This window comes from Canis lupus, chromosome 18, assembly GCF_011100685.1.
Source record: "Canis lupus familiaris isolate Mischka breed German Shepherd chromosome 18, alternate assembly UU_Cfam_GSD_1.0, whole genome shotgun sequence".
Taxonomy (NCBI): domain Eukaryota; kingdom Metazoa; phylum Chordata; class Mammalia; order Carnivora; family Canidae; genus Canis; species Canis lupus.
In genome coordinates this window covers 40,638,206-40,664,136 of record NC_049239.1, presented here as the reverse complement: position 1 = coordinate 40,664,136, position 25,931 = coordinate 40,638,206, and the positions used below count along the sequence as shown (strand labels likewise).

Here is a 25,931-nt window from a genome sequence, read left to right as displayed (position 1 = left end):
TGATAACTTAGATCTAAAGGAAATCTGCCTGGTGAACTTATATTTGGAAAGGTAAATCCAAACTACTTGGAAAGAACAGTCCATGCTGTAGAATAAAAGAAATGTAGTTTTAGAATGTATTCTCTATTAAGTATTAATTAACCCCATGAGCTTGGACATCTCTAGAAATAATTTTAATGATAAAAATACAGATTGTGATTTGATCTCTTTGGATATAAAATTATTCCACTGCTGTCACCCTAAAGGTATGGCTTCTCATTGTTTGTGCGAACATTGGTTAAGTGGAGTTAGTTGTCTCTAAAAAATACAAGCTTTCTTTCTGTGATTGGCTAACGAGTTATGCTCAGTGAAATGTGAATTCAAGAAGCTGAAATGAAATGCTCTGAACAGTAGGTGAGTGACCAGAATTTCAGTGAAGAGAGAGGACACTGGAAGGAAGAAGTAGGAATGAATCCACAACGAAGTAGAAGAATAATATATGGTAAATTATTTCTCCTCCCTTCCCATTATCCTGCTTGACTCTGTGATATCCACTAAATGTATTTTTGCCTCCATTGTATAGCTAACAGACTGACTCCAGTTCAAGTTACATACAGGCATCTTCTCTGATTTTTATAGATTAGTTTGTTTTGAGGTCGGGGCAGTGATAAATTCAGAGAGCTGACCATTTGCCTGGTGGCTCAGTTGGTTAAGCATCTCCCTTTGACTCGGGTCATGATCCCAGGGTCCTGGGATTGAATCCTATGTCTGGCTCCCTGCTCAGCTTCTCCCTCTCCCTCTGCCTGCCACTCTCCTTGCTTGTGTACTCTATCAAATAAATTAATAAATCTTAAAAATAAAACAAAGCAGATGCCCATTGAGAGTGTCATATGACATTCTAAAGAGATGGGCACACAGTCAACAGGAAATGATGCTTAGGTGGATAGCAAATCTCAAACAAACAAACAAACAAACAAACAAACAAAAAAAACACTTTTAGGACTTTTGGGGTAAAGGTAACAAAGTATTGATTAAGCAAAAAGTGATTCAGGTTACCAAGAAAATGATAAAGCCAAAATTCAAAGGACAAATAAACTCCCTGCAGTAACCACTATCATGATTACTGATCCCTCCCTCCTCCTTCAGAAAAAAAGAAAAAAATGCCCCAAGAATTAATTTAACTGAATACCCTACTCACATTACCAAAAAATTCAAATGAAAGTATCTCAAAACTTGAATCTCTGTTTACCTTATCTCTGTTTATTTTGTTGCCTTCCCTGGTTTCTGGGAATCAATTTCAAGACAATAATTTCCATTATGGAGTATTTTATTTATAGACCATTTGAAATCATTGAAGTTATTTTTTTTAATCATTTACATTTACTATTAGTTAAATAAACGGTGGCCTATATTTAACAAGAGATAGAACAAAGATAAAGTAATTAGAAATAGTTATCAAGTCCTTACCATGTACTGGGTGATTTACACATTTTATCCAATTAATTCTCACAGCATTGTCAGCAGGTAGATGTACTCACCAGCGATATATTTATCCACTGCCAATATGGTGATCTGAGAAAAAAACAGTACATGCCAAAGATCATACAGATCAGAGAGACATGGCTAGAATTTAAATTTGTGCAACCATTTCTTAGTATTTCAAGGCAGAACATAAGACAGTCTCTCTGTCCTTCAGGAATTTAGGATCACAAAAATTAAGAATGTATAGGGTTTATTTTGGCATAAATTAAAAATGGTCAGTTGGGCACTCTTAAGTAATGATAGTATCAAATATCTATTGAGTACACACTAAGTGTCAGTAACTATGGTCAGTACATAAATTTTGCTAAGTGTGTTGCTAAGTGAGACATGTTGTTTCAGATCTTGACTCTACTAATTAGGTCAATGGTCTTGAACTAATTACTTAATTTCTCCATGGCTTGGTTTCCTTTTTTATAAAATGAGCTTATTAGTAATATTTACTTCTTAGAATTATTGTGAAGATTTAAGTTTTTGCTAGGCATGTGGGAACATTCAAATTGTAAGCTAACATAAAAATTATTAGACCTACTAATAGTGTAGTAAAGTAATGGAATGAGGCCATATATTCACTTACAGCAAAGCCATAATATAAACCCAACCAGGTTCACCCCATTATGTTCAAGGTTTTTCAGAACTTTAACAATAGCAGAGAGCCCAAAGGTTGTGCAAGATCTTAACTGAAACAAAAAAAAAAAAAAAAAAAAAAAAGATCTTAACTGAAACATATAAATTATCAAGACTAGATTTATCCTTTTTTTTTTTTTTAATATAGGGACCCTAGAACAAGTGAATGCAAGTTCCTAAGCTGAATGAAGAGCTATAGCAGAGAAGAAATTATAATCTCTTTTTTCTAACCACTGTTCTTACAAAGGGACAATTTGCGGCTGTAATAGCACTGTTCATGTCTGAGAACATGACAAGCTTCAGTGCTTTTTATTCATTTATGTGAGCATAACTTTCTCACTCTTTATAAGTGTGCTACATATGCAGGAAAGAGGAACCGATTGAGTTTGTAGTTTTGTTTGAGTATTTTTGTATTTTTTAGACTAAGAGAGTTTGGCTTAATTCGTTATCTCATTTTGTCATCTGCATATCAAAATTAGAACTGCTGAAATGGTTTAAGGACCATGATTTTGGAGGTTATCTGGTTTTGCATGAAATAATTAGGTAATGAGAGAAAAGGAGTTTTTAACATTAAATTTATTTTGTCACTTTGATACCACGTCTTTTATGTACGAACTCAGGCTCTAGATTCAGAAAACTCTGGTTTCAAATTATATTTTGCTAAATACTAGTTAGGTATTCTATGTATATTTTATCAGGAAAGCTTCAACTAATTTTCATTTCCATAAGGTATTATTACTCTTGCATGTGCATCAAACTGGGCTTAATACCATATTAATTTAGAGAGTATTTTTTCAGAAGTTCTCACAACTATTTTTAAATTTGAAACTCATAACTCTGATTTATTTAGGCAACAAATAACTTGTCTATATTTTAGACAAAAGTGTTGAGGGAAATGAAGTTCAGAGTTCACACTTAAAATTGATGACTGAGTCAAAGGTAGAAATTAGAAATCCTCTTGCACTCTGAAATTGTGAAGCTAGAGGAGTGCCTGGTGGCTCAGTAGGTAAGCATCCAACTCTTGATTTTGACTCAGATCATGATCTCAGGGTCCTGGGATTGAGACCCAGGAGCCCACTTGAGGATTCTCTCCTTCTCTCTTTGCCCCTCCACCTTATTGTGCTCTCTCTCTCTCTCTAAAATAAGTAAATAAATCTTTTAAAAATAAAACAAGGTGAAGTTTAGAAGCTAGAAATATAGACAGTAGTCTATACGTGGTGAACCACACAAGTTTGGAGACACTGAAATGAAAAAAAAAATAGGGAAATGAAACATATCTGTGGACTTCAGAATGGAGAAAATTAGAAATTAACCCCCATATTTAGCAGTATTGTTTTGTTAGGAGGTTAGACCATACATTTATTTAGTTGGAAAATTAATTTGGTATCAAACGAAGACAGAATGACTGGCTCTAACTGCATACTCTAACAAACTAGTTTCTAGAGAGGATTAATTTCATGTATGAAGCAAAATTTTCCTGTTTAATTTTGGGGGAGAGAAAGAAGAAAAACAATTCAGGTGGTTGTTTATTTCTATGCACATGATTAGAAATGGTTTCATTTATGTCCATCCAAATGAACAATTACTTTAAGAATTGACCAAACCAGTATTTTAAGTATTATTTCTAAAAGAGTGTGTATTTACTTATAGGTAAGAAGAAATTTACATAGCATCATTGGAAGCATGAAACCTAACTTTTTAATCATCCTTTCTAAGATTTCTAAATCTTAAAATTGTATCGAAGAAATACATTCATTTGTTTTAAGGCCCCATTGCAAAGGAATTTTATATTTGGTGGGTGATGACTAATTTGATCCCTAGAAGAGAGTGATGAGGGGAGGATTTAATAATTAATTGATGAGAAATTGTAACTACAAGATTAAGTCAAAAGACATATCATAAATTTTTTAATAATAAATTTATTTTTTATTGGTGTTCAATTTGCCAACATACAGAATAACACCCAGTGCTCATCCCCTCAAGTGCCCCCCTCAGTGCCCGCCACCCAGTCACCCCCACACCCATCGTCCTCCCCTTCCACCACCCCTAGTTCGTTTCCCAGAGTTAGGAGTCTTCATGTTTTTTCTCCCTTTCTGATATTTCCTACATATCACAAATTTTAAAGAAAGATGGTAAGTATTAGTGATGCATTTTGAGGTCAAAATTTATAGAAAAAATAATTTGGTCATGTGGTTATCAGTTCCATTATTTTTTTCATTAGCCCTGAGGCTCAAACTAAGTTAACAGAAGCTATAGGTCAACCACAACTAAACTACCTGTCCTATCACATATCAAATCCTGTAGATTTAATATAATTGCTAAATGATGAAGAGATTGAAATTATCCTTATTCATTCTATCTTCTATATACTTTTTTTAGCTTTTTAAACAATTTTACATTTTTTTCAGTAGCCTGTATGCCCAACATGAGGCTCAAATTCACAATCCCCAAACCAAGATTTACATGCACTAACTAAGGCATCCAGGTGCCCCTGGATTATCTGTATACATTTAATTAAAATCCCTTCTATTTGGAACTAGGATATTTGGTTAGTGCAGATCTCAAAGTTACCTTCCTGCTCAAAATAATTTTATGATATTAAAATTTAATTTTCTACATGGGAGTCATTCTTACTGGGCTTCAATATTGGCAACTTTACTGATTTGGTAACACTAGCACTAAGATTAAAAATCAGCAATTAATACGCCAATGTTAATAAAGCAAGGGTCATTTCTTGATTTGCTTGAGTTTCTCAACCACTCTGTGGCAAAGTTCCGTCAGATTTTCTTATTTTACAAATGAGCTAATTTACATTTTTAAAAGTTGATTTGTATCCAAGTTCACACACTGGTATAATTAGTATTGGAACCTGGGTCCCAACTGTTTGTCTTCATATAAACCTTTTCCCATATGTTTTTTTCTTTGAATTATGCAGCGTTCAAGAGTCTTTAAGAGTTTGGCAAAAGGCATGCATTGAACAAATACTGAAAAGAAAGCCATACTATTATTCAAAGCACTGTGAAGAAATTGACTTACAAATTATTATACACTGAGTTAAGAGCAAAACCACAAAGGTAAAATTGCCTTCTGCTCTTCTTCCTTTTAGATATAACTATTGCTTTATTCTGTGGTTTGTTTAAATATATGATTTGTATTGATGTGCCTATAAAAATAAACTTTTCATATAAAACATCATCATTTTACTGTCACAAATCACTAAGAAAAAGATAAACAAGCAATCGAAAAATTATTCAAACTAACTCTGGGGCTTCCTATAGAGATTTTTTTTTATCTTCTACTTTGTAAATATATATGTTTCATATAAATCTTTAGTTTTATTTTCTATCTCAGTATGTAACTATTTTGGAGAAGAATAGATTCCACTAGTGAGCACTGTCAAGCTTTCCATTTGCTTCTATATCATTTAACAACTTTAATAACTTAGACTTGCATCTTTAACAAATTTGAGTTTGTAAAACCCAGAGAAATGTCCTTTTCAAGGACTTTGTTATATATTCCTTTAGAATTAGAAAACGTTTGGCAGTGAATAGTAATTTTTAGACTTTTAAAAAATTTACTGATTGAATTCACTCATTTTTATTAATGTTAAAATCAAACAAAATGTCCTGAAAGACTGACTTATAGAACTTTTCATGAGACTAATCAGAACAAAAATCATTAAATATCAGATTTTATTTTCTTAAATGCTGTGATCATATCCATTAAATTTGGCTTCACGATACCAGCTTCATCATCCATATTCTCCATGTGCATGTCTGATATTGACTTGTAGATTATGTCTTTTCAGGGGACTGTTATGCATTTTTATTGCAGTGGATCATGGAAAACAGGAATAACGTCACTGTGTTTATTCTCTTGGGACTGTCTCAAAACAAGAACATTGAAATCTTCTGCTTTGTATTATTTTTATTTTGCTACCTTGCTATTTGGGTGGGAAATTTGCTCATAATGATTTCTATCATGTGCAGTCAGCTAATTGAGCAACCCATGTATTTCTTCCTTAATTACCTCTCACTCTCTGACCTTTGCTACACATCAACAGTGACACCTAAACTACTAACTGATTTACTGGCAGAAAGGAAGATCATTTCCTACAGTAACTGCATGACACAGCTTTTTATTCTGCACTTTCTTGGAGGTGTTGAGATCTTCGTCCTCACAGGGATGGCCTATGACCGCTACGTGGCCATCTGCAAGCCCCTACACTACACCATCATCATGAGCAGACAGAGATGCAATGCAATCATCACAGCCTGTTGTACGGGGGCGTTTATACACTCCGCCAGTCAGTTCCTTCTCACCATCTTCCTCCCGTTCTGTGGCCCCAATGAGCTAGATCACTACTTCTGTGATGTGTATCCTTTACTGAAGCTGGCCTGCACTGACACACGTAGAATTGGTCTCTTGGTAATTGTTAATTCAGGTCTGATCGCTCTGCTGACTTTTGTGATTTTGATGGTGTCCTATTTTCTGATATTATACACCATCATGGCCTACCCTGCAGAGAGCCGCACCAAAGCTCTTTCCACTTGCAGTTCCCATATCACAGTTGTGGTTCTGTTCTTTGTGCCAGTTCTCTTCATTTACATTCGCCCAGCAACAACTTTTCCAGAAGACAAAGTGTTTGCTCTTTTCTACACCATCATTGCTCCTATGTTCAATCCTCTGATCTACACCCTGAGAAACATGGAGATGAAGAATGCCTTGAGGAAAGTGTGGTGTCATCGTTTATTTTTGGAAGGGAGGGAACTCATATTAAAAGCATTCCAGAATTTCACTTTAGGATTCCACCCTGAGCCCTAAGTTAAAAAGAAATGATATATACAAGGAATGTACAGTGATTGCAAAAAGCTAGCTAGCCCCAGATCGGAGCTCAGAATCTTTAGCATTTTCTTAGACTCCCTTCGGATTGGACAATTGTATTATTTTAAAAAAATGTTTTTATTTCATTTTTAATTGAAATATTATTGACATACAATGTCCTATTCATTTCAGGTGTACATACAGTGATTCAATTTATTTATTTATTTATTTATTTATTTATTTATTTATTTTTAAGATTTTATTTATTTATCCATGAGAGAGGCAGAGAGAGAGAGGCAGAGAAAGAGGCAGAGGGAAATGCAGACTCCATGCATGTGGGACTCCCATGTGGGACTCAATCCAGGCAATCTGGGATCATGCCCTGAGCCAAAGGCAGACACTCAACCGCTGGGCAATCCAGGCATCCCAATTCAATATTTTTATACATTTTGAAATGATCCCCACAATAAGTCTAATTATCATCTGCTACTATACAAAGTTGTTACATTATTATTGATAATTGGACAATTTTTATTTTTTTCGTGTCATTGTTACTCTATTCTCCTCACATACCTGTCCCAAGTTCTCCTTAAATTGATAGTTTATTTTGAACATGTAATGAAGTCTTTTCCCACCTCCTCTTGACTTCCATTATCACAAGAGTATGCTCCTATTGACAGAAACTAATAGGAAACCAATTGGTAGACAAGAAATATGGGTAGATTTTACTCCCAGCATCTCAAGGCAGAGCATATGAAGGTAGGTTTTTGAGCTGAGGGTACCAGTTACATGAGTATTTGGCACTCATAAACACTTTTCTGTATGATATTTAAACCTGATTAAGAAAGAAGATTATCTTCATCCTTTCACTGAACAAGATGCTTCTACTAACGTGGTCTCATTCTCTTCCTTCCAGAAGGAAAAGTATCATCCTCAACATTCTAGACAAAGTTAATTTCAATGTTAGTTTCTCTTCTAGTTCAAGTATAATCCTTCCCCAAAAATCTGTAACCCTAAGAACAGGGTGTAAAATTACTCAATACATTGCTACAAGTGTCCTTTTTTCTGTAATTGATATTGAGAATTAGTTAATATTTATACCTTTATTTCTTCCACTGCCTCATCATTCTTGCCTTTCATTTCGGGCTGACCTTTATTATTGGGGTTCACTATCTACTCATGCGAACCAAATCTTCATTCCTGAAATCCTGAATCTTTAATGGTCCTGCCATTTTTTTAAATTAACTTTTGCTATGTTATGGAAATTTTAAGAGATGTTCTGCATTCCAGATATTGATCATTCATGCTCTACTGTGTCAGACAAATAGATCTGATATTATCAATACCAATTGATCTAGCCCTCTTTTGTCTTTTGGTTTAGTAGAGGCATGATGAGCCCTCTGTATCCAGGTGATAACTTCAATTTCCAGTTCAACAAAACAATTTTTGTGCCCCTTAATGAAAGCAGAACCTCTATAACTGAAACCTAGATGCCAGCTGAGCTGAAAAATGCTGGCACAGGAAGAAAAATTCTATAAAGGACTTTAGTATAATAATAAAAGAGGTATTTGCATATACATCTTTCTATTCCATAGGATTATATAACTGTTTATCATGGCTATGGGAGGAATAAAATCTTGCTCAACCATCTTTGAAGTTAAAACTCCAGTTTTTCAAGGTGCTATTTCTCAGTTGGCAACTCTGTTCAGTAAGCCTTTCTTCATTGTATCTAATCAGTTACTGTAGAGAAATGGTGTATGGAAGAGTTTGCTAGGGCTACCATGACAAAATATCATGGACAGGGTGGCTTAAACACCAGAAATATATTTTCTGTCAGTTCTGGAGTCTAGAAGTCCAAGGTCAAAGTACTGGTGGGTTTAGTTTCCCCAAAGATCTGTCTCCTTGGCTTAATAGATGGCTGCCTTGTCCATGTGTCCTCACATGGCCTTCTTTCTGTACACACAGATTCTTGGTACTTACTCTGTATGTCCAGAATTTTTCTTTTGAAGATACCTGTCACACTGGATTAGGGCCCACCCTAAAGGCCTTATTTTAACTTAATTGCCTCTTTAAAGGCCCTATCTCTAAATATTCACCTGCTGACTTTCTTGGATTTAGGTATTCAATATATGAATTTTCAGGAACTCCATTTAGTCTATAGCAGAGTATATGGTAGGATCAATGAATTCCTGTGTGTATGTCCACTACCATGCTTCTTTTACTCTGATTACTTGATCAGAATCAGTCCTAAGTGAAATGTCATGATAGTTAATAAGACGTTCCATAAGTCTATGCATTGTGCTGCTCATACAAATATTATAAGCAGGAAAGACAAATCCATATCTGGAATAAGTGTCTATTTCTGTGAAGAAAAATTCTGTTTTCTCCATGATGGAAGGTTTTCACTATAATCAACTTGCCACCACAGGACTGAGTACTGTATCTCCCTGAAGAATGTACATATTGGGCACTCAATGTTGGTGTAAGAGACAGTAGCCTCCAAAGATGGTCACAGAAATATTTCCTAACTAGTCCATATGGAGAGACCATATATAGAGACTAGATGTAGAATTTATGGCCAACAGCTCATCTGATGTCTGGGTCCACAGCCAATATCAACTGCCAGAGTTATAAGTCAAGATAGTCCCAGATAATTTCAGCTGCTAGCTAGTGAACACTCCCAGCCTTTGAATTTTCTAGGAGACTCCAGACATCATGGAACATAGACCAGCCATCCTATGTCTAAATTTCTGATCCATAGAACCCAAATACATGTTAAATTAGTTGTTTTACACACTAAATTTGGTCATAATAACTACAAACATTTGGTACTCAGTGTTAACAGAAGCCAAATGAACCTTCATGAGGTAAATTTCACATTGTCCACCCCTAATAACAGCCTTCATAGGGTGCTTCCTAAGCCATCTTGACTACTTGATTTTTAAGATTTTTTAAAAAGATTATTTATTTATTTATTTATTTTAGAAAGGGAGAGTGGGGGAGGGGCAGAGAGAGACAGAGAGAGAGTTTCAAGCAGACTCCATGCTGAGAGTGGAGCCCCATGTTAGGGTTGATCTCATGACTCTGAGATCATACAACCTGAGCTAAAACCAAGAGTCAGATGCTTAACTGACTGAGCCACCCAGGTGCCCCACACTATGGCTGCTTTAGACCTTGACCAAAGTTAGACCTTGGGTAGCTGGGAAAGGAGGATGGCTGATATCCATGAAACATATAATCTTGTTTACCACCATTGAGAATTTCCTCAGCAGTATACACCATGTAGTGAGCATTTGTATAATTCCATGAGGTCTATCCATATATTTTGTCCGTGAGGTTTGTTCATATATTCACACCTAGTACCCATACATTCGAAATTCCTAAACACAAGTGAAACAATTAGCAACTGCCATGAATTGGAATAGATCTATGCCTCTAGTTATCTCTTGGTATGTACAAAGTAGACAGCCAAATCCATTGGTTGAAGATTTGCTGAGAAGATTTTCCTTAATCCCTATCTTTTTTTGAGACTTTTGTATTTGGGGCTTTAATGCCACAATATTCCATTTCAGTTAGTGCCAAAAGGAACTAAATATAAACAGATACAATCATGTATTTCTGCTTTGGCCAACTCCCCATAAAGCTACGGTTATTGACTAAGAGAAAGGAGATGAAATTTTATCAAAATTTCTTGAGCCTATCAGACCTTAAGAAAATAAGCATCATTTTGCAAGGAAACAACTCAGGTGAAGTTATTAATTCATCTCCAGGCTATGAAAATCTGTTCCTTTCTAGAAAGGTGAAGGAAGTTAATTCTGTCTGTGCAGAGGTTTCAGGGCATTTGGGTGCTCAAAATTCTGATTCAACCCCAAACACCACTATCTTAGATTTCAGTTTCGTTTTTCTTTTTAGGTTTCTGTTGTTTGACATAAGAGACCACAGGGGCTGTGCTTTCTGTTACCTTTATAGCCTTGCCATATCTATGTTCAATCCCATGGCTTCAATTTCATCAGAATCTGTGTTTTGGCTTCTGGAGAATGAGCTGCAAGAGAAGACCTCTCATCCTGATGGTGTACCTTAAATTGTGTAGATCAAGTGATAACTACCCTATAGTTTATATTAGGCTTCTGATGCCACCAACAGAAGGCAGACCACTTCATAATCCTTGTAATTTTGTATTGCCTGCACACCATTCAAGCTCCACAATCGTTGTAAATCCCAACACATCAATGTTGTTTGTGGAAAATCAGTACCTTTTTTTTGTGTGTGTAGAAAATAAGAAAAATTTCTTTCCAACAAAAGGTCAAATTTGCTATCATAAAAGCATTGTAAGAGTTTTCTCTCAAATTACTAACTTACATATTCTTCCACTTACAAATAATATTTTTTTTCTACAGGAAAGAATAACCAGTTCTATGGTTTTCAATGTTTAGACTATGATTGCCCTGATACAACCAAATTCCTCACTTCTCTCCTAAGTGGGTCAGCATCCTCATCATAACCTATGCATCATTTTCAGACATGCATTTCAGAGTTTGCCTCAAGTCTTTGCTCAAATAATTCATCCAGACCAGGAAGTCCTTCAGTTATACTTTTCATAATCTACAGTTCACCCTTGAACAATGTGGGGATCAGAGGCACATATAGCTTTTGACCTCTACCTCCCTGTCCAAACTTAACTATTAATAGCCTATTATTGACCAAAAGCCTTACCAATAACATTAACAGTCGATTAACACATATTTTGCATGTTATACATGTTTTATGTATCAGATGCTATATTCTTACAATAAAATATGCTAGTTGTTTGGAAAATCATAAGGAAGAGAAAATACCTTTATAATATTGTACTATATTTATTGAAAAAACTCTACATATAAATTAACTCACACGGTTCAAGCTCATATTCTTCTAGGGTCAATGGTGCTATTATGTGCAACTCAAGCTTCACTCATTATGCATCCCTTTGTATCTATTTTAACCATGTTTTCCTTTGTATATCTCTTTGTACTTGATTGTGTGGGTTGCAAAAACATCTTATTTATTTTAGATATTTAGATGATATATGAAAATAAAATTATTTCTTAAAATAATAAAAAATAAGAAATAACTTTATTTCTTATTTTCAAAGTTTTATTTAACACAAATCTCATTGCAGTATTTGTGAGAGGAAGTGTTATAAACTTACACCTACTCCCAGAGTTAAGTCTATGGAAACTGTTTGCCAAGCGGGGGCCAGAGGAGGAAGTAGGGCCATTGGATGTAAAGTGGCACAGAAGAAGTTTGCCACCCACTGTTCAACTAATTTATTCTGCACTAAAGCAGACTTTAAACCTGACAGTAGGCTTCAATGAAATTTTCAAGTTTAACCTCTGTTTAGACATTATTTCCTGCTGTTCCTCAGAATTTGTTTCAAAATAAAAAGCACATGATTTATGGCCTCTCAATACTGAATAGAAGTGAACTCTTGGTTTGTGCTCAAACTCCTCAGAGTATAAAAAGTTATGAACCACGGCATAACTTTATTTTTAAGGATTAGAAAGGAACTAAGCCATTTTCAGCTGATATTGGCCAACTTTTCTTTTGGGAAATATCTCATCCCATAGACAAAGTGAGGGAGGGTTTGGGGTTATAATCTCCCAGGTAATCTACTTTAAATGACACTTGGAAATTAAACAGAAAAAAAAAAATATATATATATATATATATACACACACACACATTTCCAATGCTGAAACCAATGAATTTACAACTTTGGGTAGAAAAGAAACAAAAGCATTTTTCAACATAAATGCCAATGATGATTTTATTTCCTTTTAGTTTCAAAGATCATGAGAGAATGCTTTGCTTATGAGGGAAATAGGAAAGTCTTAGAATCAAGACTCACTAACATGGGCTGCTTGGTGTGGTGAAATTCATTATCTTCAACAGCAAAATTAAGCATTTATTTTGACTGTATTGAAAACACCAAACACCACCTTTTACTCAGAGATAATGAAGTTTATCTAATGAGATAATCACCTGGTAAGTAAACATCCAACCAAACTATAGTAAATAAACATGACTTTCAAATTATTAAAACATATATATAATAAATTTATTTTTTATCTATAAATATACTTATTTCCCTCTTCAAGTTTTGCAAATATTTTATAACATAACTTTCCATTACATTAGTACAATTCAATGAATGATTGATCTTATGTCCCTCAGCAGATGTCAAAATAAAGCAGACCTTTTTTTTGTTTTTTGTTTTTGTTTTTTTTTTTTTTAAGATTCATTTATTTATTTATTTGTGATAGACATAGAGAGAGAGAGGCAGAGACACAGGCGGAGGGAGAAGCAGGCTCCATGCCGGGAGCCCGACGTGGGACTTGATCCCGGGACTCTAGGATCGGGCCCTGGGCTAAAGGCAGGCGCCAAACCCCTGAGCCACCCAGAGATCCCTGAAACAGACCTTTTTTTTTTTTTTGGAATGATTTTGGGAAATTCATGAAGGAAATAATAATAGCATTCATGTTGTCTGTAGGATATATCTGAAAAAGAATTGGTAGATAAATCAAGAGAGCAACTTGAATTTTAAGCAGAAGGAAAAAAAGTAAAGAGAAAAGAGGTACAACTTAAATATAACAAAAGGAATACACTAGAGTGGAAATATGTTACTATTCCATGCCCTTTGCTACTCTGTATGTACAGTGAGTGATTAAAAGTATGATTTGTTGTGATTTGGAAAACCTAAATATCAGAAGATCCTACACATCAATGTGGAGCAAATCTAATGAGAAGGAATTGGAAAAGAGTAAACAATAAGACAGAAAGGAAATAGAATTAGTTCAGTCAAGACTGGGGGTACTTGGCACTACGAGAAAACTTTGAAGCTGTTGGCAAAAATGTAGCTCAACCTTGACTATTTTGGGTGAGACAACTTGGGTACAGAAAGAAATAACAAAAATGGTAATATGCCCCTGGAATAATTCTAAGAATAATTTGAACTTGACAACCAAATTTTTCAGTAGGCAGATAATAAAAAAGAATTAAAATATGCCTAAAATTAGTCTTTAGAACCTATCAGTATTTTTTCCAAATTGTAAAGAGACTTGGTTTCTTTTTTGCAAAATAGAAATAATAGAAGAATCATTAGGACCTTTAGGATTCACAGCTGAATACATGTAGAAGGTTTAGAACCGCCTGTAGAGTATGGTAAAGCACTAAATAATATTAAATATTATCATTATTTCTCTTGTGTCTGTGCATGACTGCTGATAATAGCAATCTATTTGATATAAATTGTAATAGCCTGCATTTTTATTCATTAACATTTCAGTGTTATTATTTCTATATGGGGTAGCTAATACATAATGATATGAGGAAAAGCAGTGTGAAAGAGAAAATAATTAGTGCCTATTGCATACTTTGTATCTGATTATTCAAACTGCACAACTATGGAATATTGATATTAGAACTGCCCATGTTGAAAAGGGAGAAAAATTATCAGACAAGTTAATTACCTTACTCCAGACCATATGGCCAGATCACTATCCTGGTCTTATGTATGAATCCAAAGTTAATCCACTGACCATAATATCAAAGCATCAACAGCATGCAGAATACAAGGCACAGCCACTGCCTGATGAGTTACCTTGAACCAATTAAATGAAAATTAATTACCCGGATGTTCAAATTTAATTGTAGTAATGAGATACATAGAATATTTCAGGGAGGGTTAACGAGATAAAGATTTCCATAGATTGGAAGAGCTAAAAGGTAGACAAGAAGGAGTGGCTTTTTAAATTTTTTATTGAAGTAAAGTTAATCTACAATGTTTTATTAGTTTCTGGTGTACAATATAATGATACAATAATGGTATACATTTTTCAGTGCTCATCAAGATAAGTGTACGCTCTAATCCCCTTCCCCTATATCACTCATCCCCCAACTCACTACCCCTCTGGCAATACTCCTTTGTTCACTGTATTCAAGTCTGCTTTTGTTTGTTAGTTCTTTATCCTTTCTTTGTTTGTATGGTTTCTTAAATTCCATATAGGAGTAATATCATATAGTATTTGCCTTTCTCTAAGTGACTTATTTCACTTAACATTATACCCTCTAGGTCCTTCCATGGTGTTGTAAATAGCAAGATTATTCTCTTTTATGTCTAAGACTATTCCATTGTGTATACATGTATGTATGTTTGTATGTATATATACACATCTTCTTTATCCATTCATCTATTGATTGAGTCTCTTATGTATCTTGGTTATTGAGAATAATGGGTCAATAAACATAGGGGTGCAGATATTTGCAAAAGAGTAGCTTTTAAGCATGGGGTGACATAGGAAACCAAAATTTTAGAGGTTAATTTAGCATAGTATATTGCATGAACTACAAAAAGACAAGAGTTACTAAAACAGAGGTGGAATATCGCTGTCCAACACAAGGGAAGCCTGGGTGCTGTTGTATGCCCCTTTTCAAACGGAAAGTAGAGAGGACTCAGAGCAGGAAGGAGCCTGAAATTTAACTCCAACAGTGCCTTGAAGTATCTATTAGTTGCAAATAAGGATGGGGATAAGAGTCTATTATCCTATTATCCTTCAAAAAAGGGATACACTCTTTTTTTTTTTTAAGATTTTATTTATTTATTTATTTATTTATTTATTTATTTATTTATTTATTATTTATGAGAGATGCACAGAGAGAGAGAGAGACGCAGAGACACAGGGAGAGGGAGAAGCAGGCTCCATGCAGGGAGCCTGACACGGGACTCAATCCCGGGTCTCCAGGATCATGTCCTGGGCTGAAGGTGGTGCTACCGCTGAGCCACCTGGGCTGCCTGATACATTCTTTTTTTTCTTTTTTTCAAAATCAAAGAATCAATTAGTATAAGAACTTCAAGTTCTTTTAAAAAATTGGTTAAGTTCTCACATTCTAAAGAAAAGGAAAGGTAAAGAGTCCAGGCAAGGGCTGGATCCCATGGTATATGAATTAAGATAGTAAAGTAAATTCAAATTAAAAATAATGATAATAATAAAAAAGCTTAGCCCCTAAACTAGCTCTTTGACTATATATAAAATTGCGATTGAAATATCACTGCTCCAGGGGCACCTGGGTGGCTCAACTGGTTAAGTGTCCAACCCTTGGTTTCACTCACGTCATGATCTCAGGGCTGTGGGCTTGAACTCCGCATTGAGCTCCTTGCTCACTGGTGAGTCTGCTAGAGATTATTCCTCTCCCATTGTGCTTCGCCTATGCTCGCTCTTGTTTCCTCTCTCTGTCTTTCAAATAAATAAATAAATAAATAAATAAATAAATAAATAAATCTTAAAAAAATTATCATTGCTCCTATTTAAGAAAGCCTATTACAGTTAATGCTTCCTACAAAAGCATATGGGCTGTACTTGCTAGAATTTTGATAGACTTTGTTGCAAAAATTAACTGAATAAATTAGGAAGTGCCAGTTTTGATTTTTCTATTTGTATTTCATATATTTATTGTGTGGGTATTTGTAAAAATAGAGAGCATTTATAGAATACTTCCATATTTAAAACTATATTTAGATAACAGGATTCCATTTTGTTTCTGAAATTTATTTTGCTTTTCTCATGTCATCACCAAGGGGGTCAGTGCCTTCCATATTTAGTTTTATTTATTTTTAACTTTTTTCTTAAGATTTTATTTATTCATTCGTGAGAGACACACAGAGAGGCAGAGACATAGTCAGAGGGAGAAACAGGCTCCATACAGGGAGCCTGATGTGGGACTTGATCCCGGGACTCCAGGATCAATCCCTGAGCCATAGGCAGATGCTCAACCACTGAGCCACCCAGGCGTCCCTGTATCTAGTTTTAGAGAGTCCGTTACACTACCTGGAATGGTGCATGTTACATGGTAGGAACTCAAAAAATGTTTGTTAAATAAAGAAATAAATTATTCATTTCTCTTTCTGCCCTCAAAATCTTTAAAGCCTTATTTCATGCAATTGATTTGAAATTTTGAAAAGCTCCACGAAGTGTAGAGAAGGAAAGCATTATTTTAGTTCACAGATTAGAGAAAGGAAGGCCCGAGAGAAAGAAAACTGACTATGGTTATATAGCTCATGAATTTGCCTTTGTGCCAGAATTAGTCCTTGTAGCTTCTGATACCAAGCTGTCTCTTTAAATCGCATAAACATGAAATAGGATCTTGTAAATCTAAAATTCAGGGACTTTGGGATGCCTGGGTGGCTCAGTGGTTGAGCCTCTGTCTGCCTTTGGCTCAGGGTATGATCCCGAGTCTGGGGTTGGAGTCCTGGGAGAAACCTGCTTCTCCCTTTGCCTGTGTCTCTGCCTCTCTCTCTCTCTCATGAATGAATAAATAAAATCTTAAAAAAATAAAATGAAATAAAATTCAGTAACTTTAATATTAACAAAGAAGACATTGTAAATAGTATGACGATGTTAGAAATGTAAGTTCTAATAAATAGCATGATTATGAATTCTTTGGGTATCTGATGACACTTTGGAGAATTGTCAGAAGAAACATTCAACTGAGGGAAACAAGGGAACTGGGAAGTCACCAGATTATTTGCCCATCATTCCAGTGTGAGATCTAGTTAAGACAGAAGGAGCAATAGAGACAGAAGGAGTTTCAAGCTATCCTGTTCATTAATTAATGAAATGTTTCTACTTGTATTTTTTTTTTACTGTGAGAATCATTTTTTCTTTAAGAGCTATATGAAAAAAGTATTACAAATTAGCTTAGGTTCTTGGAAAAGATTAAAGATATGCTATTCCTATAGAAACATATTGGCACATTAATTGAAAATGAACATACAGTTTAAAGTAAAGCTCTTTTTGAAAAAGAACTGTATATTTTTTCTGATTATAGAAATACTGAGAATATTGTGATAGCTTGAAAAATAGTCCTTGGGATTTTTTTGAAATTGTCATTATTTCTACAGGAAATAATTCAGTCACCCTTAAAAAATAACAAAGGAGGGATGCCTGGGTGGCTCAGCATTTGAGCATCTGCCTTCTGCTCAGGGCGTAATCCCAGGGTCAGAGATCGAGTCCCACATTGGGCTCCTTTTGGGGAGCCTGCTTCCCCCTCTGCCTATGTCTCTGCCTCTCTCTCTCTCTCTCTATCATTAATAAATAAAATCTTTAAAAAAGAGAGAGAAAATGGTGAAATTATAATTTCTTAATGTAATCCTTTATTAGAAAAAACAATAATTGAAGTCCAATGTATGTCAGGTGAGTGCCACTCATGTCTATGCATTGTTCTAGTTTAGTTTTGTAGAAAATCTTTCTCTCTCAATATTAAGTATCTAATTATTATTATTGTTTCATACATCTATTTTAGGTCAAAAGAAATATCACAGCCTCTTAGACTTCAGCTGGTATTATATTTTCATTATTGCTTTCTATAATGTTGGTAAATATTAAGAGATTTCAACTAGGTCAGGATTAGGGTGAGGCAAGTGAGTTACCTCATGAGCAAACAACTCAATAATGAAAATAATAAGATTTTTATGCAATATTTAAAATTTAAATTGCAAATTCCATCATAATAATGGAATTTTATTTATTTTTCTAAGTTTTTTTTAATATCAGTTAGTTAATATTCAGTGTATTATTAGGCTTATGTGGAGAATTTAGTGATTCAACAGAAAAATGGAATTTTAAATAAAGACAGGATTGTACTTTGTAATTGCACAATTCATCTCACTTACTTGGATATAAGTCTGGCTATTTCAACCTATCAAGCAGGTGAGCTAGTCCAGGAAAATAAATGCTCCCTCCCTAAGCCTACTTTTGCAACCCCTACATAAGATGATTGCACATCTTTGTTTATGACTTGAACAAGTGTGACTATTAGTAATATTTCTTTTCACTCTACAAAAAAAACCCTAATCTATTATATTATATGGTAAGCCTATTTATACAGAGCTTATAATTACTTGAAAATGTGCTGTAGGAAACTGATTAAACAAATTTATTTTTACAACACTTCCTCTAATTCATACCATGTTTAGTTCAATATTTCTTATGCTGACTTATCTTTTTTTTTTTTCTTCAGGCAAACCTTTGAGACTTAACTGCATTAAGCCATGGAAAATATTAATAATGTCACTGAATTTGTTCTGTTGGGACTTTCCCAGAATAAGAAAGTTAAAAACTTATGCTTTCTATTATTCTTATTTTGTTACATAGCTATTTGGATGGGAAACTTGCTCATAATGATTTCTATCACATGCAGTCAGCTAATTGACCAACCCATGTATTTCTTCCTTAATAATCTTGCCCTCTCAGATCTGTGTTATACCTCAACAGTGACACCCAAGCTAGTCACTGACTTGCTGGTAGAAAGTAACATGATTTCTTATACTAACTGTATGGCACAGCTTTTTGTCATGCATTTCTTTGGGGGGATTGAAGTCTTTATCCTCACGGGGATGGCCTATGACCGCTACGTGGCCATCTGCAAGCCCTTGCACTACACCGTCATCATGAACAGAAAGAGATGTTATGGCATAGTCATTGCTAGCTGTACTGGGGCATTTCTGCATTCTTTTGTCCAATGTCTCCTTACCATCACTTTACCTTTCTGTGGCCCCAATGAGATAGATCACTACTTTTGTGATGTGTATCCTTTGCTGAAACTGGCCTGCACAGATACCTACAGAGTTGGGATCTTAGTGGTTGCCAATTCCGGCATGATGGGCTTGGTGACCTTTGTAGTCTTGGTTCTATCCTACTTATTGATATTATACACCATCAAGTCTTACCCTGCAGAGAGCCGCACCAAAGCTCTTTCCACCTGCAGCTCCCATATCACAGTTGTGGTTCTGTTCTTTGTGCCTGTTCTCTTCATTTACATTCGCCCAGCCACAACTTTTCCAGAAGACAAAGTGTTTGCTCTTTTCTACACCATCATTGCTCCCATGTTCAACCCTCTGATTTACACATTAAGAAACATGGAGATGAAAAATACCTTGAGGAAAGTGTGGTGCCAGAAACCATGTTTGATTGGAAAGCAAATCATTATATAACCTACTTACGTGATAGTTACTGTACTTGAAAAACCATGAACTTTTTTTGTAAGAAAAATAAGCATAGACATTGGTGTCACGGCATTAATAGGATAATTTATTTTGAAGTACTTTCTTCTTTCTTTATTGGTTTCTTATTTAAAATTTCCCCTAGTAATCTGAGCCATCATTTTCTCGTTGAAGTTCTATTACACTGTTCTTTGAAATATTTTTCCTTTGAACTTTATCCACAAGTTGCTAACTGGAGGTGTCCTTTCTAATCTCCTTTTATTTTGGATTCATGAATGAATCTATGAGTACATAAGCTGCATTTACATTAATCATCCCAGACATAAAGGGTCATCTCTGCGTTCTCATAAAAAAGGAACATCAGAAACTTAGAATCCTGTTTTTCACTCAGCTCATGAGTTTCCATATTCACTACAACAATTTAAAAAGCAAAAATTATTCAAATAGGGTCTAAGCAATAAAAATACTATGTATGAAATAATGGTTCTATAAAAATTGGAAAAGTTTTTCTAAAATGACTTACTTAGATCATTTCAAAATCACAGCATTTTATTATAGAAATATTTGCTGTAAAATAGTAATGAAAAAGTCGTATTGATGATAAATAGTGTAGCCATATAATTCATTCTCCAAACTGAGCCTTGAGTGTAAAAAGAGGGTCTACAGATAATTGTGCTGACATAACAGACGTAAAATTAGATTGTGTCAGGAGAGTAGGATGTTTGACTAATTTTAAATGTCTGAGAAGTGTGGATGCCCCAGTAGAAAGATTAGTGGCAGACTGTAGGATCTCCACTATTACTGGGAACCAATGTGATTGTAAAAACAAATATAGATGCCAGTATTGAAACCACTTGGTCTAGAATATGCTTAAATTTATTTTTTCCTTTGCCATCAAAATGAAAACTATAAATTTCCAATTTCTATGAAACTTCTATACATCTGGATATCTATAGATGTCTGTATTACTGAAAAAGCTTTTCAAATAATTGACATAAATAACAGTTTTGTCTTAATTATTTAGTAAAATTGAACTCACTGGACATCGTGAAACTAAAATGATGGAATGGAGAGCGGAATTATATAGCACAGGTTAGGGGTAGAAATGAACATAAATCAAATATGTAACTGAATATATAAGTGAAGCAACAAATGAAAGTTTATAGCACAGTGTGCAATGAAAAATTTTAGAGAAGTTCAAATAGAAAAATATGATTGGATAATTATCATTATAAGGGGTATGTTTGTAAAGGTATTAAAATTTCAAAAACTATTACTAGATCAGTTGATACCCTAACTGAATATTTAGCAAAATTAGTGTGTAGCCTACATCATGATACATGTCAGTTTGTACTGGTTCATTAAAGGTAACTCTTGAAACAGTGAGAAAATTATGAACCAATGTTTATTTTTCACATTTGATTTTGGGTTAAACTCTTAAGTTTATTGTCTAATAAAATGATTTTTTATTCTATATAACTGATATTACAAAGTAAACTAATAACAGAGATGACAATTAGGATTCGAATGATTTCTCCTAATGCTCAAAATAAAAAATTTGAAGTTGGTAACAGCTGATAATTAAGCACGGAGATGAAAAATATCTTTCTACTTGAGAGATCCTGGAAAGGCAACTATGCTTTCCTCCTCTCTTTCTTCCTCTGTAAAATGGAAGACATTATTAACTATCTCAAAAGGTAATTGTAAAACTGAAAGGAAATGAGTATTTGTTCTAAGAATGGAAACTGCTTACCATATTTTTTTATTGTTTCTATTATCCCTCATATCTGTACATTAATTTCTGTGAAACATTCAAATTAAAATTGTCAACATGAATATTTTATTTTATACTTTGAAATTTTTATTTTATAAAGATATACATAAGATTCTTGTAGCTTATGACTGTATATGTTAAAATAATATTATAATAAACAAGATTTCAATCGATGCAAGATAATTGTATTTTTTCTTTAAAAGCTCTAAAACTCTAACTTTGAATTAATGATCTAATTATCTGATTTATTTTTAGATGACTAAACTGACATTCAGAGGTTTAGCATTTTTCTAAGCATCAAACAAGTAGTTTGGTAAAGAAAAATATTTTTTATATAAACTGATGGCAAGTGTCAAAGTTTTATTTTAAGCTTGTCAGCAAGAAAGAAAGCTTCATAAAATACAGATCAAATATTTCACTCTTGATAGTAACATGTATAAAAGAAAGAGTAGAAGATGGAGTCAGGTGAGATTTTCAAACTAGATGCAACAGAGAATGTCTTCTTTAAAAAAAAACAAAAAAACAAAAAAAACCTCCGAATTCACATAGTTGGATGAGTGAATCCAACCTCTCAAAGATGCACTTCTTTCCATTAAATTCCATTAAACAATGACTTAAATGTGTCATTCAATCCCCCCTCCTCTCATTTACTCTCTTATCTATCTATCTATCATCTATCTATCTATCTATCTATCTATCATCTATCATCTATCTTTATCTATCATCTATCTATCATCATCATCATCATCTATCTACCCCATCACTAAATCTACTCTATAGTCAATGTCACATAGCATTTTCAGGTTATCTTAAACTTGAATTTAGGGGATCCCTGGGTGGGTCAGTGGTTTAGCGCATGCCTTTGGCCCAAGGCATGATCATGGAGACCCAGGATCGAGTCCTACGTCGGGCTCCCTGCATGGAGCCTGCTTCTCCTCTGCCTGTGTCTCTGCCTCTCTCTCTCTCTCAATCTCTCTCTCTCTGTGTCTCATGAATAAATAAATAAAATCTTTAAAAAAACTATGAATTTAGATAGTAAATGAAAATTTTTTACTTTGAAAAAATCCTTAATTTTGAAGAATTTATATTTTCTTCCTTTCCACAGGACTGCTAGTTATGGTTTACTCCTTGATCATATATGTTGAATTTCAAACTAGTTAAAATAGCATGAGTTCAGCCATACTAATCTCTGCTACCCATAAACTTTTTGGAGTCTTGTTTGATTGAATCCAGGGTGGAATTTCTTCTTGGCTGTATGAATCCAAAGTATATGGAAGTGGAGAAATACCTATCAGCATAATGGTGGTGTCTAATGTCCAAGTGGGTCATTAAACCATGAAGGTGATTCCTAAGAGGGATGAAAAACAGAACTATTTGACAAGATGTTTATATATTCATTTAATAAATATTTATTGAGCACCTAAATGCATTATACCCTTTGATGGCTGCTGGGAAATTAGTAGTGAAAAACCTACAGCATGGTCAACTACTTTCATGGACCTTAAAACTTAGTGTAGGATGAAAAAAGTGAAGAATATCAGCAAAGGAATATGAAAGAGAAACCCACCAATGGCAAGCTGATGTTTAAGGTTTAGCCTTTACATATTCTGACTGGTTTTTCATCAGTAAGGAATCAAAGAAAGGGGATGTGTGATGAGAAGATATCCATTCACATCCAAAGATGAATAGCCTTCAAATCATTGGTTTCCCTTTCCAAAACCTTTCAGTGCACCAAACTTTCCTTATGGCATTTTTCATCTCTGTGTTTCTAAGTGTATAGATAAGAGGATTGAGCATGGGGACGATAATTGTGTAGAAGAGTGTAAATACTTTATCCTCTGGTAAAGTTGTGGCAGGCCTAATGTAAACAAAGATGACAGGTGCAAAAAACAGGATCACAACTGTGATGTGGGAGCTGCAAGTGGAAAGCGCCTTGTGGCGGTTCTCTGCAGAATATGCTCTCACATTATATAATATCATAAAGTAGGAGGCCATCAAAACCACAAAGATCACCAGTCCCATCAGGCCAGAATTGGCAATGACTAAGAAACCAATTTTGTGTGTATCAATGCATGCCAGTTTCAACAAAGGATACACATCACAGAAATAGTGATCTATTTCATTGGGTCCACAAAAAGGTAAAAAAATTGTAAGAAGAAACAGGCCAAGGGAATGCAGAAACCCCCCTGCACATGATGCTCTGAGAATTGAGTTACATCTTTGCCTATTCATGAGGATGGCATAGTGGAGTGGTTTGCAGATGGCCACATAGCGATCATAGGCCATTCCTGTGATGATGAAGACCTCAACCCCTCCAAAGAAATGTGTAGTAAATAGCTGTGTCATGCAGTTTTTATAGGAAATGACCTTATTCTCTGTCAGTAAGTCTGTCATTAGTTTGGGTGTCACAGTGGAGGTATAGAGGAGGTCTGAGAGGGCAAGGTAATTAAGGAAGAAATACATGGGCTGATTAATTAGCTGACTGCATGTGATGGAAGCCATAATAATCAAATTCCCCAACCAGATAGCTAGATAACAGAGTAAGAAAAATAAAAAGCAGAGGATTTGGACTTTCTTATTCTTAGAAAGTCCCAAGAGAATAAATTCAGTAACATTGTTCCTATTTTCCATGATCTGATGCTCCAGAAAGGTATCTGAAATGACAAAAACAATGAAGCAAATCATTGATGAGAAAAAGGAAATCTAATATTCAATTAAAATGACCTAATGCATGTTTTAAGACATTAGCCATTTTAATCCATTGAAATCATTCATTCATTTAATAAAATCCTTTCAAATATCTAGTGCCAATATTCTTCCAGGAACTTTGGATATAGTGATGAATTAAACAAAGTCCTAGCTTTTGTGAAATTAAATTCTTTTGGGAGAAAGCAGTAAATTCTACTCATAAAAAGTAAAAAAAAAGAGAGCTATCAAATAGTGTTAAGTATTTGTTCAAATACTAAGTTCAAAGTATGCTTATTAATGCAAATAGTGTTAAGTATTAATTCAATTAATATTAAGGAAACATAATGTAGCATCTTAGGATGTAAACTGGAGGTAACCATAGAATTTACCTGAACAGATGGTTTCTAATGAGACCACAAAAATGGTGGAGGGGCATGTGAGTGCTTGGCATATAGTCAATGTTAAATAAGGATTAACTAAAGAAAAAGCTTGAGAGCAAACAGTGTGCTATAGGCTTGAGGGAATAATACAATATTAGAAATAACCATTTGACCATTAATCAGGTAATTCATGATAGAACTAAAGAGGAAATTGTTTTTCTAAGTGGACTTGTAACATTTTTAGATTTAAAAAAGAAAATAGTTGGGATGCTTGGGTGGCTCAGTGGTTGAGCATCTGCCTTCAGCTCAGGTGGTGATCCCAGGATCCTGGGATCAAGTCCTACATTGGGCTCTTTGAGGGAAGCCTGCTTCTCCCTTTGCCTATGTCTCTGCCTCTCTCTTTCTGTGTCTATCATGAATAAATAGGTAAAATCTTTAAGAAATAAAAGAAGAAATAACTACAGAAATTACTCCATTAAACTTTTATATTACTTAAGAGTTATTTCTAGCTTAATGTATCTATAGTTCTGCTTTTCCTATTTCTGTCCATTGAGGGATTATAGGAAAACCAACCTTAGTTTTAAATTTTTATTCTTGGGCAGCCCGGGGGGCTCAGCGGTTTAGCGCCGCATTCAGCCAGGGTGTGATCCTGGGGACCCGGAATCGAGTCCCATATCGAGCTCCCTGCATGGAGCCCGCTTCTCCCTCTGCCTGTCTCTCTCTCTCTCTCTGTCTCTCATGAATAAATAAAATAAAATCTTTTTAAATAATAAATAAAATAAAATTTTATTCTTGGTTCAGTAATTTTTAAATGAATTAAAACGTGTATACATCATTGGTGTCTTCTGCTTTTATATAGAATTGGATTTATTCTACTACAAGTAAAATTAAACTTATGTTAATTAAGATGCATGTAGTTGAAAAAATATATATATTCATATTTTACTTTTCTTAACTTTAGAATTTTTAGTTAGGAGTGCAAGACTGCTTCTTTATAAGATATATATATCCAAAGTGCAAAAGTTCTTCAATTTATATTTAGTTATGCTATATCCAAGAGAAATTAATTAAATATTTAAGTAAA

General features: G+C 34.4%; 3 protein-coding genes across 3 annotated transcripts; 2 read left to right on the top strand and 1 right to left on the bottom strand.

The window, feature by feature from the left end:
* Positions 1-5,985: 5,985 nt before the first annotated feature.
* On the top strand, positions 5,986-6,969 carry LOC541568 (olfactory receptor 4P4). Its single transcript, XM_038564483.1, has one exon. The coding sequence runs from the start codon at positions 5,986-5,988 to the stop codon at positions 6,967-6,969; it is 984 nt and encodes a 327-aa protein (XP_038420411.1).
* Positions 6,970-19,054: 12,085 nt separating this feature from the next.
* Positions 19,055-19,996, top strand: OR4P11 (olfactory receptor family 4 subfamily P member 11). The gene has a single exon (NM_001389094.1). The coding sequence runs from the start codon at positions 19,055-19,057 to the stop codon at positions 19,994-19,996; it is 942 nt and encodes a 313-aa protein (NP_001376023.1).
* A 3,475-nt stretch (positions 19,997-23,471) lies between these two features.
* On the bottom strand, positions 23,472-24,410 carry OR4P6 (olfactory receptor family 4 subfamily P member 6). Its single transcript, XM_038564482.1, has one exon. The coding sequence runs from the start codon at positions 24,408-24,410 to the stop codon at positions 23,472-23,474; it is 939 nt and encodes a 312-aa protein (XP_038420410.1).
* Positions 24,411-25,931: the final 1,521 nt, after the last annotated feature.